Consider the following 22,301-nt stretch of genomic DNA (forward strand, 5'->3'; position numbering starts at 1 on the left):
AGGGAATGAAGAAATTCAATCCAGCTGAACAGAATGAATTCGAACATATAATCATTATAAAAATGCACTGCTAAAATGAGAACACAATAATAAAATGAAATAAAGCAAGTGCCTGTAGCATTGGAGGAGTGTGTAGATACAGTTCATTGAGAGGAAGGGGGAAAGAAAAAGGTATGGGGGGGGCGGGAGGGAGGGAAAGAGAGAGAGAGAGAGAGAAATTACTAGCTAACCAAGAATACACCTGGAGGCACCCTTCACTTTGTACTGAGAGACAGAGAGAGAGAGAGAGAGAGAGAGAGAGAGAGAGAGAGAGAAATTACTAGCTAACCAGGAGTACACCTGGAGGCACCCTTCATTTTGTATTGCAGCATCTCACCCAGGCAAGGGAAAAATATTTCCTTCTTTTATTTTTTATTATGCAGTCCTGGGGACTGAACCTAGCAATTCTTGCATGCTACGCAAGTGTTCACCACAAAGTTACAACCCCCAGCCTGAAATACACTAATTTTTGACTGCAAGATGACACAGTGAACAGTTCAACTTCCCTTCCTGCAAATTTCTAGAATAAAATAGCTGTGGGTACTTTTTGTTTTTGCTTTTGCTATTTGTGATGCTAGGTTGTTGTGGTTTTTTTTGTAAAGTAAGTACATATAAGTAAGTCTTACGTACATATAAAGCAAAACTCCTGGTAGTACCAAGATGAAAAGGAATCCAAAGACAAGAAAAATGCACAAAATCAGTTTAAAGTGTGAAACTTACAAAAGCAAAAGCATGTCAGGAAGACTGCTACAATAGAAGATGTGAGCAGCATGAAGCATACTCCATGACATGTTAGAAGCCAAGAGTACAAGAAGGTCAAACAGCAGACAACAATATATAGTAAGAGGGTTACCTCTAGGACACTACCCTTCTCCACAAGCCAGGAAGCAGTGTCAGTTAACTTGAGAGAGGAGCAGTAAGAGAGAGCTTGAAGTGAAAGGACAGGCTGAAGGTCTGGGTGATTGGTGAAACCTAGGAAGAACGAGAGTCTTTTGAGCTCAGAAAATGATCTAAGAAGGTATTTGTAATGATAGAATATCCATATGCCCCACCCATTCTCTACTCTCACTGAAGATTACAGAGGACAGGTCACAGCAGCAGCATACTGGAGCAAATTGACATTTCCAAACATGAACACACTATCAAGAACAATAAACATCTGAGGAGTGCCAACACTATTAAATAACTAACAAAAACCAAAGAAGTCAAGCTAATGCAGCCAACACTCACTAAGAACAAGACTACAACAACTATAATATTAAGGAAATGAGAACATAAACAAGAATTTTTAGGAGAAAATTAAAATTTATAGGTATGAAAACACACATTTTTGAAGTAAAAAGAAACTCATTAGATGGGTTGAATATCCAAGTAAACGAAACTAAAGAATATATCAGTGAACTGGGATATCAGGTCTAGGAATCCTTCCAGAACAGTAAAAGATTGAAAGGTAAAAAGGATAAACAAAAGTACAGGAAAAAAAAAGACATTACAGACAGAGGTTAAAATCTATCAACCAATAGGAGTTTCAATGAAGAAAAAAAGAACAGGCAATATTTGAGGAAATGATAAATGAGAACCATCCCCAGAATTGAAGATAAGTACTCACACTAAAGTATCAAGTGAGAACTAGTGTGAACTCAATGAAGAAAAAGTTGAGCAATATTCAAGTGAAAGGTTCAGAATATCAAGGATAGAAAAATAGTCCTAAGAGTTATCGGAAAGGAAAAAAATTCTTAAAAACAAATTATGATCTAGAACATCATGTCTCATTAGCAACAATAAAAGTGAGATGATAAAGCAGACTCTTCAAAGTGCTGTGGGAAAAAAACAAAAACCTTCAAATTTGGGCTCCTTTATTCAACCAAACTGTCTTTCAAGACTTGCTTGCAGTCATAATGGAAAAACAGGGACCAGATCCCACCTACCTTAGAAAAATAAAAGCCTGCACAGAATATATGAAACAACAATTTTTAAACACTGGACAATAGGCAGTACAGGGCAGTGATCTTTGAGAGAGGGGAAAGGGGTAGGGGTAAATCCAACATCAGTTTAACTTCATGCCTGGCAAGAGTTTCCAGGCTGCAGCACAGGGAGAGATGTACTCAAATAGAGCTTGGCAGTCTCTCTGAATTGAGGAAATAGTTTTCTAAGCTTGGAAGGTTAAGGACCACCAGAATTTGCAGGTCAGAGTAGCAAAGTAAAGAGAACAGCACAGAGAATGCTGAAAACAGGAGGAGAGGGTCTCCTGGTGAACGACAAATGAGCATATTGTTAACAGTACCTGAGGCTCAATCAGATTTGTCAATGTTTCATGTTCCCAACATCCACAGTGCAAAGAATTCCAAAACCCTTAAGAGACTGGACACTCAAAAGAGTACTGCAATAACAGTAGGGTCAAATTAGCCTCAGACTAAAAACGATTCTGTACTGCCTAGCAAGAGATTAAAAGCAAGCCTTAAAAGATTCAAATTATTTCCAAGTAACTTAACTATGTCCCAGAATCAAGCTCCCAAGTATTTAAAGAGTACAAAAATCAAGAAAAAAAGTACCCAATGCAAGGCATTCTATCACTAATTACTAGGCATGTTAGGAAGTAGAAAAATATTCTAATGAGGGGAAAAAACAATGAACCAATAGAAAAACAAAGAATTAGTAAAATGTTAAAACAGCTATTGTAATTATACTACATATGTTCAAGAACACACAGAAAAACATAAACATAATAAAGAAAGACATGGAAAGTACAACCCAAATCAAATTGAAGAGATTAAAGTTACAGTATCTGGGCTGGAGTTGTATCTTAGTGGCAGAGCACTTGCCTAGCATGTTCAAGGTCCTGAGTTCAAAACTCAGCACTGTGAAAACAAAACAAAACAAAACAAAACAATTCCTCGCAAAATGCAGTATCTAAGATGAAAAATACACAATGCCTGGATGAGATTAACTGCATGATACACAGAGCAGAAGAAAAGATTAATGTACTAAAAGACAGTAATAGAGAAAATTAAAAATGCACACAGAGGAAAAAAAAGAGGACCAGTGAGCAATTGGGAGAACAACTAGTAGTCTAATGTGTAATGAAGTTCTAGAGGAAGAGGGAAAGAGGAAAACTGAAAAAAAATGAAGAAATTTTTATTTGATGAAAAAATTTTCTTCTTTTTTCTTTTTCTTTCCTTCCTTTCTCTCTCTTTCCCTCACTCCCTTCCTCTTTTTTCTTTTTATTTTTTTTTTGGGGGGGGTGTTGTACTAGGGATTGAACCTAGGGTGCTCTACCACTGAGTTATATCTCCAGCCCTTATTATATTTTTTTAAATTCTGAGATAAGAGTCTAAAAGTTTGGCCCAGTCTGGCCTTCCTTCTCACTGGGATTATAGGTATGTGCCAACATGCCCAGTTCTTTGAAGAAAAATTTAAATCCAAAGATCTGAGAAGCTCAATGAACCCCAATACAAAATAAACAAAAATAAAACTACACAAGGTACATCATAATCAAATTGCTTCCAATGCTAAATAGAAAAAAAAAGGTCAAAATAGTCAAATAAAAGGACATATTACAAACAGAGGAAAGAAAATGACTGCAGACTTTTTGTTAGAAACAGGGTGTGCCAGAAGATAAATTGGGGTACACATCTAATGTACTTAAAAACTACATCCAGAAAAAAACATTTATCAAAAATAAAGGCAAAATACTTTTTTAGACACAAATCATGAAAAAAACCAAGGGCAGAATAGCAGCAGATAAGAAATTATTGATGAAAGAAATGATTAAACCTTGATAAGTCTCATAACTATTTTAAAATATTTTAAATAAAAATTTGTAATCAAAATTCCAGATGTTATTAACCAGGAGGTAGAAAGGAAAAAGGCAGGGGGTTCTCTTCTACTATCTAGATGAAGGATACAAATACAGATTAATTCCAGACATTAGGAAAACAAACTGAAGTATGTGTATTAAAAATAGAAAGGGTAACCATTAACAATTTAACAATCTTCTTAGGACATGATTTAAAAGAAAAAAATTTAAACTGAATAAACATACTAATAAGTTTACAAAGTTACCAAATATAAACTTACAACTGGTATGTAATAAGTATAATCAAAATATATTATCAAATAATGGGCCCATTTCTTACATGAGTGTAATGCTTCATGGGGTGCTGAGTTGATAGAAATAATAATTGGAAAAAAAAGAAACATTCAATGATTTTTTTAATGAACAAAAGGTCAAAAGGCACTCCTGCACTTTTACAAGTCAAAACTAAAAACAGGTGCAACTACTGAAATGATTATCCCAAAACTTAATATTTTCTTGGACACATGATTTAATTTAATTAACTAGCATAAGTGAAGGCTTCAAGATGGTTTTATTTCTAATTTGCTTCTGGGCAAATAATAGTTAACATATATTTACCCAAATATTTATTTCCCATTGTTCTTCTAACAATTCTTTGCTACTAAAAAGTATTTAAAACTCCATATTGGGGAGGAAAATCCAGCAATTAAAAGAACTTACTTCTCTAATATGAATATGTGGGTTATTATACCCACTTCCACTCTTCTTAAAGAATAGAAAACAGAATAACAGCAGAATACCACTCTTCATTTAAAAAACATAGCATTAAGACAGATTAAAATAAGATATATCAGAACTTTATACTCTGCAAATTACTTTCAAATATCTTTCCTATTATTATTGCTAGATTATAATCTTTATTTATACTTACATTATTCCAGAACTTTACTTTGAATATTAATAAGTTCAAAATTTCAAAAAAATTATCATACCATATGTCCTTCAGCTCGGGCTTTATTCTGCATAGCTTCCCGTTTTCGCTGTAGAAATTCTTCCACTTGCTTAGCTCTTTCTATATCTAGCTGCCCTTTTTGCCTAATTTGGACAAATCACAAAGTCAGCAATCGTGAACAATAAATATTTTGAATCACTAAAATTTTTAATTATTTTAAATACCTTTTTATTTCATTGTAGAATATGAAAAGGTTAATACAAAATAAAAATTCTCTCTGTAATGAAGAAATCACTATTGTATATATATTGATAGCTCCTACCTCAACACAGTTCCTACTATTTTGAACAGAAATAAAAGCTATAATACCATTCCACATCTTGACAAGATTTCTTTCTTTTTTCTTTCTTCAGGTATTGGGACTTGAAACTAGGACCTTGTTGCACGCTAGGCAAGCACTCTACCACTGAGCTACGTTCCCAGTCTGACAAGGTTTCTTTTACATTTATCTATTCTACTTACACACATCAATTATTTTAGACTATATTATAGAAGACTCTTCAAGTTTCCAAGTTTATTTCAGAATTCTGTCAAACATAATTAGAATTTTCTTTAATCAGTATTGAAGTCAAATTAAAGTTCTATAATAGTAATTTCAAAAAAATGAAAGGTTTATTTAAATGTGAGTTTTCAAAAATATAGCAAAAGCTATATCTGAATTCTATGAATATTATTAAGTATTAAAAAGCAAAATGAAGGGCTGAGGAGATAGCTCACTTGGGAAAGTGCTCACCTTGCAAGCACAAGGCCCTGGGTTCAATCCCCAGCACACAAAAAAATAAAAAAAGCAAAATGAATTAAGGAAAAAATTAACAGCATATTTATTTGTTTCAGTCTTCTCTAGTTTTATTTCTACATGTCTTCCTTAGACAATTATAAGAACACAAACATGCTAAACTTACAGACTACAAATAAAAATATTAATGAAAAACATTTATTGAATACCTACTACATGATACCAGTTATCATGCGAAGTATGTGAGACACATAAATGAATAAAACCCAGCCCAGTAATCTGAGAACTCATAGCACAGCATCAACTGTGATTAATTTTGGAGATGAGGAAGAAAGGTGAGTAATACTGGCTGTGCTTCCACTCGGATTCTGAAGGACAGCACATAAACTTCCTACAGTCTCTTTTGGGGACCATAACTAAGTTATGATCTGAGAGATATGAAATCATGCCTTTTTTATATTTCCATAATATTTAAACACTTCTGATTTTCATGCCTCAAGTAATAATTTCTTTAACATTGTTTTTGGCAATAACTTCTAAATGAAACATAAAAAATATTTTAAATATGATATTAAGCTGTAAAAACTTAAAATTCTACTAACATAGCTATGAATGGTAAGTGGTCTAAGGTTCATTTACTTCATGTGGTACTTAGAGTTCTTGTGAAATTTCCATCATAGGATTTTCTAGGATTAGATAATCTCTATAGCTGGTTTTAAGATCCTATTACTATGACTCTCAGATGTGTCTCTATAGTTACTCTAGTTCCACATCAATAAAATCAGAAATGCATTTCATCGAAGCCATCACAACTTAAGTTGAGAAATTTGTTCATGCCTCTGAAATGTACAGGTGCTGTCCTCTAGCAGTTGTATTATACACTGTATACTCTGAGATTAACAAGGCACATCTGGGCTGAATGCAACATATCTCTGTATATATCCAGGCAAGACCTTATTCTGCTTTGCCACAGTATCACTTATATAAGCCTGAGTCTAAAGAGTGCAGATAAACTATTAGGTGTCATGTGCAGACATGTCATCTAAAATGGTATGATTACTAGTAAGTCTCTTTTTGGTGGTCCTGGAAGCTTAGACCAACATCTGCAATTAGATAAAATAGCTGATATCTCTGCTATGTATCCTAACTGCAATGACTTCCTTTCTTAACCTTTAAAGAAGTAAAACATTTGATTTCCCATCCTAAGATATTGTCTGTTTATGGCTTTTGTCAGTCTGAAACTCCAACTGGCACTTGTTAATATAGCAGTCGCACAAAATTACTTTACCAAGAACCAGGATACACATGTACTGGCTTTGACTTATAGATTTTCATACTATTTATATATACATAGTACTAACCTGCTTTATATATTTATACGATTTTTAAGTGTTATTTCATTGAACAGTCATTTCCTAAGCTAGTTCAAATAAGTGGGTTTATATTACTGGTTGCTTTCAAATACAAATGTAAAATGTATAATGATTCTTTTGACACTATTTCTTTTTAACTTTCATTTATTCGACAAATTTATTAAGTATCAACTATGTGCCATGCTATATATTAGTCTTTGAAGATATGAAGACTAACAAAGCAGAGTTCTAGGAAACATGGTTGGTTCAACAAATGAAAACCAACCAGGGTTTAACCAATTCTGTGACTATTTATGTTTAAAAACTTATAAAGTAAATGTCTTTTTCATTATTGATTACCGCTCCATAAACACCAAAAAGAACTTACAGCTCAGCTCATATTCTTATATACTCTCATATTCTCACTATTCTTTAAAGTAGTAAAACTGTGCTAAACTGTGGGCATAAATTATGCATGTGCTAGACTCATGAAGATAAAAAGAGTCAATTTACTTAGTAATAGTCATTTTCTTCATTAAAAACTATTAAGAATTCATATGCAAATGCTCTTTTACAAAAATTAGAGTATATCCTTTCAGTTCCAAAATTATAGCTTTTAATATCAGCAAAACATTGACCAGAATTAATAAAAGAATGATAATATAAACATTATATAAAATGAATATATAGTAAGAAATTAGGAATTTGGAAAGTAAAATACAAGGACATCAAAATGGGCTAAAAATGTCATAAACAGGAAAAGGGATATAAAACAATGAGGTAACTGAACTATGGTATTCTATGGAGAAATAATTATTCTAAGACAAAAAAACTTTTTTCCCCTGAAAAGAGAAAGATTTTTTTTTCTTTTTCTTACTGCAAGTTTAAGAAATATCAAGATCTGGGTGGAAACTTTATACCTCATATTCATGGTGCAAATTTTTACTGATAAGGGAAATGCAGAATTTTTGAAAGATGATTATAAGTCAACATTTTTTTTTGTTTGTTTTTTGCAGTGCTGGGGATTGAACTCAGGGCCTCACATATCCTAGGCAAGCACTTTACCACTGAGCCACATCCCCAGTCTGTAAGTGAGCATTTTAAGAGGTGAAAAATAACATAAAAATAGGCAGCAGTCTAGGTAACAGATAATCAGAGGGGGAAAATGAATAAATATGGTTAATATAGAAAAACTGGGTGGTATAGGGTTAACAGTGAAGACAAAATGATGCGGAGGGTTTATTCATTGAGCTTCCTCTTCTGTGTAAGGGACATAATGTCTCAGATAGAATGTAATAGTCAGCAATTCCAAGACAAGATGCAATTTCAATTCTAAGACATTAAGACTTGGAAAAGTAAAAATGCTATAAAAACAAATGTTAAGAGGCACTTAAAAATTTATTATAAAGTAGTCTTATGTGGTTTGAGGTCCCAATGTTAAAAAGCTAACAGAAGAGATCTTTAAGTCATGGATAAAAACAAAGCCACACTAGCCAGAGTTACTGAAAAAAAGGAAGAAGAAAATAAATAACAACACAAAGAAGTAATAAGTAAATGTAAGGGATCCAAAATTGTGAGGGAAGATAATTCTAAGAATCCTAAATGACTGTAGATTTCAGTTTGCCGATTCAGCTTGAATCAAGGAAAAGAAATGACCAGGAATGACAATGGCATAAAAATTACAACAGGAACCAATTGAGATAGTATGGAAAAATGGCCACAAAAAGTAGAAGAGATGTTGGATGTTGTGGCATGCACCTGTCATCACAGCTATTTGGAAGGCTAAGGAAGGAGGATTGCTTCTATCCAGGAGTTAAAGCCTGCCTGGGGAAACTAGCAAGATTGGGTTTTTAAAAAAAAAGCCAAAGACCAAAGAGTCATAATACTCAGATTGGAGGAAACCTTGGGTATTAACTAGTCCAACTTTACATTGAATAAAGTATTCCCATATTCCCATCTAAATATCCTGAACTCACTGTCATTTAAACCTCTGGTTAATGTTTCCAGTTTGAACATTAAATTCCATAAAGGTCCTGAACAGTCTTCATAAAGATTGAAACCTATTTCTCATCTTCTTTAGTCATATTTATTCTACCTTGAAGAAATATAAAGAAGTCTAATTCCTCTTCTATGTGATAAGTCACCGAATTTTTCCACTTGTGGTACTAAACAGATGACAAAAAGGACAATTGTTTTCGTACGAGAGCTGAAACAAGGAGGCTGAGTACACCTTGTTAGGTAAACCTTAACTGGGAACATGAGAACCAGGTCACTCAAGTTTACAGAAGTTCTGCACATGCCCAAATGACTATGGAAGTTCTGTGAGCACTGATTTTAGGGTTAGAAAAAAATTCTAGCTAGTAAGCAAATTCACAAACATGAAATCCATGAATAATCAGTATTGGCCATATATATAAATTACATAAAACAGGTCCTGCCTTGGGTGCCTGATTAAAGAGCTGCTGTTTTTACCTATTATCATCATTCCCATCATCACTATTCACTATTCTTAACAGGTGTCTGGTTTGTCATTATCCTACTGTGTAACATATACAGACTGCAAAGAAAACTTCATTTTCTGTTCTACTTTGCATTTAAATTTCATACTTTCAAAAAACTTTAGTTCCTAAAAAGTTTTTCGTACTGGTTGGATGGCAACAAAGTGGGCGCTATCATACATAAATGGTTAGATTGAGCATAAACAGACACATATAGCAACATTTCTTTCTAGAATCTTCATTAAGAACATAATTGAACCAATTCTCTAATCCAATGACTATACTTCTAAGATTCTATTACAGAGAAGTAATGAAAATTGAAGAATAAAATACGGCAGAAAAATATTCAAAAAAGTGAAATATCTTCAACTTGTTATACTAGGGGATTTGTTAGCTAATTCACAGTACCTTCAGAAACTGGGATCTTACACAGACATTAATACCTTAAAAACAATTTTTAACAAGAGAAATAAGTATGGTAACCTGAATGCTAAATTTAAAAAGATACAAAATAACATATAATTTGATTTCCACTATGGGGGAGAAACATATAAAAAAGAATGCAAATAAACAGACCAAAGTCTTCCAGTGGTTGTCTCTGAGAGGTCAGGAATGATATTCTTGCTTATTTCCTAATATCTTCCCTACACATTCCAATTATTTTAGAACTATCTTGTATCACTTTGGCAAACAGAAAAACAAGATTAAAAAGTCACTTATGTCTTTCCTTTGGATTTTCTTTTTCCTTGGACAAAAGGGAGAGAAAAAAGAGGTACAGGTTGAGTAGTCCTTATCTGAAATGTCTGGTAAGAGAAATGTTTCAGATATTGGAACTTTTCAAATTTGGAATATCTGTTTATACATGAGATGTTTGGAATAAGATCCAAGTCTAAACACAAATGCATTTGTTTTGGATATTCTTTATACACATAGTCTGAAGATAACTGCATACAATTTTTTTAGTGTGTCTGTGACTTGTCACATGATGTCAGGTTTGGAGTTTTACATTTGTAACATTATGTTGGCACTTAAAAAAGTCAGGTGCGGTGGTGCACACCTGTAATCCCAACAGCTTGGGGAGCTGAGACAGGAGGATCATGAGTTCAAAGCCAGCCTCAGCAACTCAGTGAGACCCTGTCTCTAAATAAAATACGAAGTAGGGCTGGGGATGTGGTTCAGTGGTTGAGGACCCCTGAGTTCAATCCCCAGTAACCTACCCACCCACCCCCACTCCCCACAAAAGTTTCAGATTTGGGGACATTTCAGATTTTGGATTTTCAGATTAAGCATGCTCAACCTAAATGAACATTTGGTTAAGAATTCTAAGAGTAATGACAAAGTAGTCAGATGATGACATTTTAAAAAGAGAGACACATGAACATTCTTGAACTTGGCAAAGAAAACAATATTAAAAGGGAATCTGAGGATGAGAGAATGAAAAATAAGATAAAATGCCTCTGAATAAAACAAAATACTAAGGAACAAGACAATAGCTTAAGTTTAGAGTAGTGAAAATTACTGATCCATGACGGTCAAAAAGAATTATACTATGTATGTAAATATGAGACAATAAATATGAGTAAGTATGAGATAAAAAAATCATATACATATTTAGTTAAATCATTTTCTTACCAATTATTACAAGGTATGAGTGATAAGGATATTTTATAACAAGAAAATAATGAACTAGTTTGAAGGATTTTCTACTTTTTCATTTACAAGTTTTCAGGAAGAAGCAAATATTTTTGATATGTTTCAGCTTGCTAATGTATGATATTATTTTTTCCAAAGTTAACCTATTGGAATATATACTCCACAATGATACAAGAACACAAATTTTGACTTCTTAATATTAAAAGGTAAAACCAACAAAGTGAAAAAAAAAAAAAAAAAAAAAACTGTTACACTCACCCTAATGAAACAGAATGGTCTGCTGGAAGAGATAAAGGTTTGGCTGAAATCTGATCATTATTAATATATTAATTTAAAAACCATCTTAGGATGATAATAGTGGTAATGGTGAGAATGATGAAGGACACCAGACAAATTCCTTTGGGTAATGCTATCTGAAAAAGGGTCAAGGGAGAGGACGCAAAACTCAGAGCTTCAAAGACTCTTCCAACAGCTTTGTTTCTATTATACGAAAGCACACTAAAAACATGAGAGCCTCAGGGAGGACCAACTAACTCAGACTTAGAACATCAGGTACAGGAACCAGTCTTGGAACTTTGACTAGTGCTAGTTCATAACTAAATTTTCAACAACTCTCAATAATATAAACTATATAATTTGTATAAATTCAAATTTATTCAATTCAAAAGTATAATTTGTATTTTAAGATTATATCATTGTACTTTTTTACACTGAAATGGTCATTCTTATCAAAGGTTGTAAATTAAGGATAACTTTTTACAGTTTCAGTTTACATGACAAAATTAGAAGTTGGATATCCTCCATTAAGTCCCCAATTTAATTTTTAATTTACAGACAGAATAAATAACCCAAACTAAACCAAGGCCAGAATAATGAGTAGACAGACATTAGCCAGGCAAAAACAGCAGAGGCAAAGGGATTCTAAGTAAGAGGAAAAGCACGTACAAAGAAATTTTTAAAAAGTCCATTTCTATTACCTTCCCACTCCCAGAAATGTAGAAAAAGGTATTAGTAAGACAATGACCTGGAAGTACATAAGCCTATAAGAGAATCCGTATGTTATTGTGGGGCTACAATTTGCAAAGATTAATTTTAGGGAGAACAAGCCTCTGAAACTTTTATTTGGATGATAAATTCATGCCAGATCTCCAGGTTTCTAGTATGGCATGGAAGATTAGAAGTAGTCACTCTGTCCTACCAACAAATAAAAAGCTCAAGAAATTGAAAAATCAATTACTCTTCTTAGCTCCATCAGAGAAGTTAGAGTAAAAGGGCAAACTGCTGCCTCAAAACTGAAGAGATAGGCAGATTCAGAGAACCATGACTTATTAGAGTAGAAACCTCCATGGGAAACCATGTCAGAACAGAAAAACATAACTATAAATGCTCAAGGTTCCATATTGAAAAGTCTGAGAGACAAAAAAATCCAAGGAAGCCAGCAGTGGTGGGCACATGCCTGTAATCCCAGCAGCCTGAGAGGCTGAGGTTCAGGATCACAAGTTCAAGACCAGCCTCAGAAATTTACAGAGACTGCCCCCCACCCCAAAAAGGGGGGGGGGGGCGCCTTGGGATGTGGCTCAGTGGTTAGCACCCCAGGTCAATCTCTGGTAACAAAAACAAAAACAAAAGCAAACCAGCAAAAAAAAAAAAAAAACAAAACTCCAGGGGGCTCCAATATAGGAGGACTTTCACACTTTTATGACTTACTTCTAGAAACTCCACCACTTCCTCAAAGTAAATGTCAGAAAAAACACCCTTTTATTTACAGCAGAAGGAAGGGAAAAGCAACAATTCTTAAACATGGCAGAGCAGTGTTCTTTGTAACACTGTCTGCCCTCAGAAGATATTTATCAGATTAACTTATACAGGGGAGGGGAAATGGTCAACTCTACTCATCTCTGCCCTTCCAAAGGGGGAAAAAAAACATTCAACCCCATCCTGTCCTACTTCAGGGCATAAAAACCTGAAAAATCATTGGTAAAGTCCAGGGCCTAGGGGCACAATTCACCATTAAGACTGAGACCTAATGACAAAAATATATAGAATGCAACCCCTGCACCTAGGTCGGTGCCATCACTGGTTGGTCGTAGTCGCGGATCGAGCAGATGGGTGAGTCAGGCCGCTTGTATCGCGGAGGTAGCAGGCGGGCATCCAACCCGCCCAACCACCAGGCCAAAGACAGATGCCACCACTGAACAACCCCGACCGACCACCACGCTGTTTATCGCCATCACGGAGTTAGTCAGAGGCTTCTTTATAGGCTGGTGCAGGCATTTTGAATTACTCCTGAGGGCGTGGCCATCATCACTGGAAGAGCAACTCCCTTCCTGAGACACCTACAGGAGGCTAGAGGACCTTTGACAAGACCCAGGAGCCAAGAAAAGGAGGTATTGAGAGACTCGGGACCAATCAGAGCCACCAGGGAATATACCCCACCTGAAGACCACCACCCCTAGAAGGCCAGCTTCCTAGTGAAGCACCGCATTATCAAGTTCCTTCAAGACTTCAGGCTACTGAAGGCTAAGAGGTGAGTTATTGGAAATCTACAGAGACAATATTAGTCAATAGAGGATATCTGCAATATCCCAGAGTTTCACTACTAGAGGGGTAGATACCTAAACGATATGAGAAAACAAGGGAAGAAAATGTCCCAAACAAACCTAGAGGGTATAGCAATAATATCCAATGACAGCATGGCAGAAGAAATGTCATAAAGTGAGATCAAAATGTACATAATCAAAATGATCAGAGAAGCAAACGAGGAGATGAAAGAGCAAAGGCAGGCATTGAATGATCACACCAATCAACAGTTAAAAGAGCAAATACAGGAAGCAAAAGATCATTTCAAAAAAGAGTTAGAAAAAACAAACAGAAATCCTTGAAATGAAGGAAACAATAAACCAAATTAAAAACTCCGTAGAAAGCAAAACCAATGGGATAGAATACCTGGAAGACAGAACCTCAGATATGGAAGACAAAATATTTAATCTTGAAAACAAAGTTGACCAAACAGAGAAGATGATAAGAAATCATGAACAGAATCTACAAGAACTATGGGATATCATGAAAAGGCCAAATTTAAGAATTATCGGGATTGAGGAAGGCTTAGAGAAACAAACCAAAGGACTAAACAATCTATTCAATGAAATAATATCAGAAAATTTCCCAAATCTGAAGAATGAAATGGAAAATCAAGTACAAGAGGCTTATAGGACTCCAAATACACAAAATTACAATAGACCCACACCAAGGCACATTATAATGAAAATACCTAACATACAAAAAAAAGATAGAATTTAAAAGGCAGCGAGAGAAAAGAATCAAATTACATTCAGGGGGAAACCAATACGGATATCAGCAGATTTTTCAATCCAGACCCTAAAAACTAGAAGGGCCTGGAACAACATATTTCAAGCTCTGAAAGAAAACGGATGCCAACCAAGAATCTTATACACAGCAAAACTTACCTTCAGATTTGACGATGAAATAAAATCCTTCCATGATAAAGAAAAGTTAAAAGAATTTACAAAAAGAAAGCCGGCATTACAGAACATTCTCAGCAAAATATTCCATGAGGAAGAGATAAAAACAATGATATAAATCAGCAAAGGGAGGAACTACCCTAAAGGAACAACCAAATAAAGGAGAAATCAAGTCATGTCAAAAAAAAAAAAAAAAAAAAAAGAGCCAAATGACCGGGAATACAAATCATATCTCAATAATAACCCTGGGGGCTGGGGAGATAGCTCAGTTGGTAGAGTGCTTGCCTTGCATGCACAAGGCCCTGGGTTCGATCCCCAGCACCAAAAAAAAAAAAAAAAAAAAAAAAAAAAAAAAAAAAAATAATAATAATAATAATAACCCTGAATGTTAAAGGCCTGAACTCATCCATCAAAAGACACAGACTGGCAGATTGGATTAAAAAAGAAAGATCCAACAATTTGCTGCCTGCAAGAGACTCATCTCATAGAAAGAGATTCCCACAGACTAAAGGTGAAAGGATGGGGAAAAACATACCATACACATGGACACAGCAAAAAAGCTGGAGTATCCATCCTCATATCAGATAATGGGGACTTCAAGCCAAAACTAGTCAGAAGGGATAAAGAAGGATATTTTATACTGCTTAAGGGAAGCATAAATCAGCAAGATATAATAATCATAAATATCTATGCCCCAAACAGTGGCTCATCCATATATGTCAAACAAATCCTTTTCGATGCCAGAAATCAAATAGACCACAACACAATAATACTAGGTGATTTTAACATGCCTCTCTCACCACAGGACATATCCTCCAAACAAAAATTGAACAAAGAAACCATAGATCTCAATAATACAATCGATAATTTAGACTTGAGGGACATTTATAGAATATGCCATCCAACAAAGAGCAAATACACTTTCTTCTCAGCAACATGTGGATCCTTCTCTAAAATAGACCATATATTATGCCACAAAGCTACTGTTAGCAAATACAAGAAGATAGAGACACTACCTTGTATTCTATCAGATCATAATGAATTGAAATTAGAAATAAATGACAGAGTAAAAAACAGAAACTACTCCAACACCTGGAGATTAAATAATACGCTACTGTATGTTGAATGGATAACAGAAGACATCAGGAAGGAAATTAAAAAATTCTTAGAGGTAAATGAGAATAAAGAAACAACATATCAAAATCTCTGGGACATTATGAAAGTAGTTCTTAGAGGACGATTTATTTCATGGAGCACATTCAATAAAAGAAGTAAAACTCAACAAATAAACAACCTAACACTACGTCTCAAAGCTGTAGAAAAAGAAGAAAAGAGCAACACCAAAAGTAGTAGAAGGCAGGAAATAGTTAAAATCAGAGCTAAAATTAATGAAATTGAAACAAAAGAAATAGTCAAAAAAATTGACAAAATAAATAGTTGGTTCTTTGAAAAAATAAACAAAATTGATAAACCTTTAGCTACACTAACAAAGAGAAAGAGGGAGAAAACCCAAGTTACTAAAATTCGGAATGAACAAGGAAATATCACAACAGACATGACTGAAATACAAAACATAATTAGAAGCTATTTTGAAAATCTATACTCCAACAAAATAGAAAATCTCAAATACATCAACAGGTTCCTAGAGACATATTAATTACCTAAACTGAACGAAGAAGACATACACAATTTAAATAAATCAATTTCAAATAATGAAATAGAAGTAGTCATCAAAAGCCTACCAACAAGAAAAGTCTGGGACCAGATGGGTTCTCAGCCGAGTTCTACAAAACCTTTAAAGAACTCATTCCAATACTCCTCAAAGTATTCCGTGAAATAGAAGAGGAGGGAACCCTCCCAAACTCATTCTATGAAGCCAATATCACACTGCTACGTGAACCAGACAGAGACACATTGAGGAAAGAAAATTTCAGACCAATATCCTTAATGAACATCGACGCAAAAATTCTCAACAAAATCTTAGCAAATCGCATATAAAAATATATTAAAAAGATAGCATACCATGATCAAGTGGGTTTTATCCCAGGGATACAAGGTTGGTTCAACATTAGGAAATCAATAAATGTAATTCACCATATCAATAGACTTAAAGTCAAGAATCACATGATTATTGCGAAAGATGCAGAAAAAGCATTTGATAAAATACAGCACCCCTTCATGCTCAAAACATTAGAAAAATAGGGATAGCGGGAACATTCCTTACATTGTAAAGGCCATCTAGGCTAAGCTCATGGCTAATATCATTCTAAATGGTGAAAAACTGAAAGCATTCCACTTAAAAACTGGAACAAGGCAAGGGATGCCCTCTTTCACCACTTCTATTCAACATTGTCCTCAAAACTGTAGCCAGAGCAATTAGACAGACCAAGGAAATTAAAGGGATACGAATAGGAAAAGAAGAACTCAAACTATCCCTATTTGCTGATGACATAATTATATATTTAGAGGAACCAGAAAATTCCACCAGAAAACTTTTAGAACTCATAAGTGAATTCAGTAAAGTAGCAGGATATAAGATCAATGCTCATAAATCTAATGCATTTTTATACATAAGTTATGAATCTTCAGAAAGAGAAGTTAGGAAAACTACCCCATTCACAATAGCTTCAAAAAAAAAAATACTTGGGAATCAATCTAACAAAAGATGTGAAAGACCTCTACAATGAGAACTACAGAACACTAAAGAAAGAAATTAAAGAAAACCTTAGAAGAAGGAAGATCTTCCATGTTCTTGGATAGGCAGAACTAATATTGTCAAAATGGTCATACTACCAAAAGCGCTATATAGATTCAATGCAATTCCAATTAAAATCCCAATGACATGCCTTACAGAAATAGAGAAAGCAATTATGAAATTCATCTGGAAGAATAAGAAACCCAGAATAGCTAAAACAATCCTTACCAGCAATACCAGGGGGTATAGCAATACCAGACCTTCAACTATACCACATAGCAATAGTAACAAAAACGGCATGGTATTGGTACCAAAATAGACAGGTAGATCAATGGTACAGAATAGAGGACATGGACACAAACCCAAATAAATACAATTTTCTAGACAAAAGGGCCAAAAATATGCAATGGAAAAAAGATAGCCTCTTCAACAAATGGGGCTGGGAAAACTGGAAATCCATATGCAACAGAATGAAACTAAACCCCTATCTCTCACCCTGCACAAAAATCAACTCACAATCAATCAAGGACCTTGGAATCAGACCAGAGACCCTGCATCTTATAGAAGAAAAAGTAGGCCCAAATCTTCACCGTTTTGGCTCAGGATCAGACTTCCTTAACAGGACTCTCATTGCACAAGAAATAAAAGCAAGAATCAACAACTGGGATAGATTCAAACTAAAAAGCTCTCATTCAGCAAAGGAAACTATCAGCAATGCAAAGAGAGAGCCTACAGGGTGGGAGAATATCTTTGCCACTCATACTTCAGATAGAGCACTAATTTCCAGAATCTATAAAGAACTCAAAAAACTCTACACCAAGAATACAAATAACCCAATCAACAAATGGGCTAAGAATATGAACAGACACTTCACAGAAGCTCTACAAGCAATCAACAGATATATGAAAAAAATGTTCAACATCTCTTGTAATAAGAGAAATGCAAATCAAAACTACACTAAGATTCCATCTCACTCCAATTAGAATGGCGATTATCAACAATACAAGCAACAACAGGTGTTGGAGAGGATGTGGGGAAAAAGATATACTCATACATTGCTGGTGGGGCTGCAAATTAGTGCAGCCACTCTGGAAAGCAGTGTGGAGATTCCTTAGAAAATTTGGAATGGAATCACCATTTGACCCAGCTATCCCACTCCTCGGCCTATACCCAAAGGACTTAAAATCAGCATACTACAGAGATACAGCCACATCAATGTTCACAGCTGCTCAATTCACAATGCCAGATTGTGGAACCAACCTAGATGTCCTTCAATTGATGAATGGATAAAGAAACTGTGGTATGTATATACAATGGAATATTACTCAGCTATAAAGAATAATAAAATTATGGCATTTGCAGACAAATGGATGAAATTGGAGGATATCATGCTAGTGAGATAAGCCAATCTGAAAAAAACCAAAGGATGAATGATCTCACTGATAAGCAGATGATGACACATATAGCGGGTAGGAAGGGGGCAAGAATGGAGGAAGGAGGGAGTCTATAGAGGGATAAGAGCAGTGAAAGGGGTTGGGGGAAGAAAAAAAAATAACAGAATGAATCAAAAACTATTACCCTAGGTAAATGTATGATTACACAAATGGTATGACTTTACTTCATGTACAGAGAAACAAGACATATCCCATTTGTTTACATAAAATATGAATTTAAAAAAATATATAGAATGCTTCTCTGCCCTCCACTTTGCCACTGTATCTCACTAAAAGCCTTCATCCACCTTTCAGCAAAAGATTACAAGGCAAACTAAAAGACAAGTAACACAGTGTGAAGAGACTGATCAGACATGAGAGGAATGTTAGAATTTTATCAGATCAGAAATATAAAAAAACTATTAATATATGAAGATCTTTAGTGAAAAAGTAGGCAGCATACAAGAATACATTGATAACATAAGCAGAGAGATGAAATTTAAAGATAGAATGAAATATAATGCCAAAGATCAAAAATACTGTCCAAAGAAATGAAGAATGGACACAGAAAGGAAACTCTCTGACCTTGAAGATACAGCAGGAGAAACTTCCAAAACTGAAAGGCAAAGACAAAAAGAAAAGAATATCCAAGAATTCTTGGATATCACATAAGTAATGGAAATACCAGAAGGCAAGGAAAGACAGAAGGGAACAGAAACATTATTTACAGTAATAATAACCAAGAATTTTCACAAATTAATCTCAAACAAAACAAAAGATCCAGGAAACTAAAAAAATACCAAGCAGATAAATGACAACATTCAAACTTCAGGAAATCAAAGATAAAGTCCTCAAAGAAGACAGAGGAAGAATATACTTTACTTACAAACGAGCAAACATAAAAAAGAGGAGAGTGAAACATTTAACAATTGTGAGAGAAAAACCCACTAACCTTAAATTTTGTACCTGTGATATTACCTTTTTCAAGTGAAAAGAAACATAGCTCTTTTCAAACAAATATTGAAAAATCTGTTGTAATTACACCTGCCTTGCAAGAAAGGTTAAATTCTTTGGAAAGAAGTCAAATGATGTCAGAAACAAAGATCTATACAAAGAAAGGAAAGGCACTAAAGAAGGACCATGTGAAAAAACATTTATATTTCTTATTCCTTCATTGACTTAACAGATACCAGTTTGTTCAACATAATAATAGCAATAGGTATTCAATTATATATGTTTATGTGTATGTATACACACACACACACACACTCACTCTCTCTCTTTCTCTCTCTCTCATGCTTATGAATAAATGAAATAAATGACAGCAATGATATAAGGAGCAGGAGGGAAGAATTAGGAATTTTGAGATTATAAGGCACTTCTATCCATGATGTAATACAGTGTTACATAAAAGTGAACAGAGATTAGTTTTAAATGTATATTGCAAACTTTGGGGCAGTCACTAAAAAAATTAAAAAATTTAAAAAGTAGTTTAAGATTGATATACTAAGAAAGGAGAAAGAAATGCTCAAAACAACAAAAAGCACAAAATGTGTGAAAGACAAAAAAAAAAAGGAAAAAAGAACAAGGGTATAAATAGGAAAGAGTAACAAGTATGATAGAGATTAACCTCACTATATCAATTATTGCTTTAAACATCAATACCAGAGATTGTCAGAGTAAATCAAAAAACAAAGCCCAATTATATGCTGTCTTTAAGAAATCCACCTTGAATATAAAGACACATACAGATCAGTAAAGGAATGGAGAACATATACACCATGCTAACACTGGTCATAAGAAAGCAGGAGAACCTACCTACATTAATTTCATATACAACAGGCTATGGAACAAGAAAGTAATCAGGTATAAAGAAGGTGTTATGATTTGGATATGAGGTGTCCCCCAAACGCTCCTGTGTTAATTCAGGAGGCAAAAAAATTATATTAGGAAAATCATAACCTAATTAGTGAACTAATGTGTTTGAATTAATAATTTGGATTACTGCGTGGTAACTGCAGGCAGATCCCTGGGGTATGGGTGGAGGAAGTAGGTCTCTGGGGGAATGTCTTGAGGGATTATATACTTTGTCCCTGGCTCTCCTGCTTTTTCTTTGCTTCCTGGCTACAATGAGCTGAGAAGTTTTGCTCCACCATGCCCTTCTGCCATGATGCTCTGCCTCACCTCAGATCCAAAGCAATGGAAATGCTGACCAACGAATGAGTCTCTGAAACCAAGAGCCCAAAACAAACTTTCCTCTACTTTGTTCTCATCAGGTATTTTGGTCACAGTGTTGAACTGATAAACACAGAGGGATATTTCATGAACAGTTGATTTTCTAAGAAGATATAACAACTCAATGTATATACACTTAACAACAGAGCATCAATGTGTGTGAGGCAAAAACTGATAAAACTGCAAGGAGAAAAAGATGAATTCACTATTAGAGACATTAACATCCCTCTATTGAACAGACAGATCTAGTAAGCAGAAAAATTAATAGACATAACTGAACTCCATATACATTGATAGAGTACAACAACAGAATATACATTCTTCTCAAGGTCATATGAACATGCTCAAGAGACCCTATTCTGAGCCTTAAAACAAAGCTTAACAAACTTAAAAGAACAGATTTAACACATCTGCACTTAAGACTTATTGGAATTACTTGAAATCAGTATCAGGAATAGAAAAATCCAAAATATGTGGAGATTAAACAATAAACTTCTGAATAACAGGGAGGTCAAAGAGGAAATCCCAAGAGAAATTTAAAAAAAAATTTTTTTATTTGTATTTTATTTGCTTTTTAAATTTTCATGAGGTGCTGAGGATCAAAGCCAGTGTCTCACACTAGGCAAATACTTCTACCACTGAGCTACAACCCCAGTCCCAAGAAATTTTAAAATAATTTGAATTAAGTGAAAATGAAAACACTAGAACTAATTAAAAATGTGGATGTAACAAAAGCAGTACTTATTGGGAAATTTTTAGTATTGAGTACATATATTAGAAAAGAGGAAAAATCTAAAATCAATTTTCTTACCTTCCACTTTAGGAAATTAGAAAGAACAAATTAAATCCAAAGTAAGTAGAAGAAAAGAAATAATAAAAATTAGAGTAAATCAATGAAATTGAAAACAGGAAATTAACAGGAAAAAATCAATAAAACCAAAAGTTGGTAATTTTAAAAATCAATCAAATGTCTTTAGCAGAGCTAAGAATAAAAAAGGGCATAAATCATTAATATCTAATTGAAAAAGGGACATAATTAGTTTCATACACATTAAAAAAGTAATAAATGAATTATGCTCAAAAATTTGATTAATCTAGGTCAAACGGACCAGTTCCATGAAGAACCAATTTGCAAAAAACAATCTACCCAATAAGAAATAGACAACCTGAATAGGCCCATATCCATTAAGGAAATTGATTCAATAATTAATAACTTTCTAAAACATACCAGTCCAGATTGTACAATGCTGAATTCTATTAAATTTTTTTGAAAAATTATACCAATTCTTCATAACTTTTCCAGGAAACCGAAGTAGATGAAATACTTCCTAACATTCCATGGGGTATTATTACTTTACTAACAAAACCGA

The 22,301-nt window shown here is 34.2% G+C and overlaps 1 protein-coding gene across 1 annotated transcript in view; it reads right to left on the reverse strand.

Annotated features, from left to right (window-relative positions):
• Nek1 (NIMA related kinase 1) overlaps positions 1-22,301 on the reverse strand; it is a 223,133-nt gene that overhangs the window by 120,400 nt on the left and 80,432 nt on the right. Inside the window, 1 exon segment of the mRNA XM_047550153.1 lies at positions 4,828-4,930. Within this exon segment, the coding sequence (XP_047406109.1) occupies positions 4,828-4,930 (103 nt within the window).

Source organism: Sciurus carolinensis, chromosome 4 (genome assembly GCF_902686445.1).
Source record: "Sciurus carolinensis chromosome 4, mSciCar1.2, whole genome shotgun sequence".
In the NCBI taxonomy this organism is placed as follows: domain Eukaryota; kingdom Metazoa; phylum Chordata; class Mammalia; order Rodentia; family Sciuridae; genus Sciurus; species Sciurus carolinensis.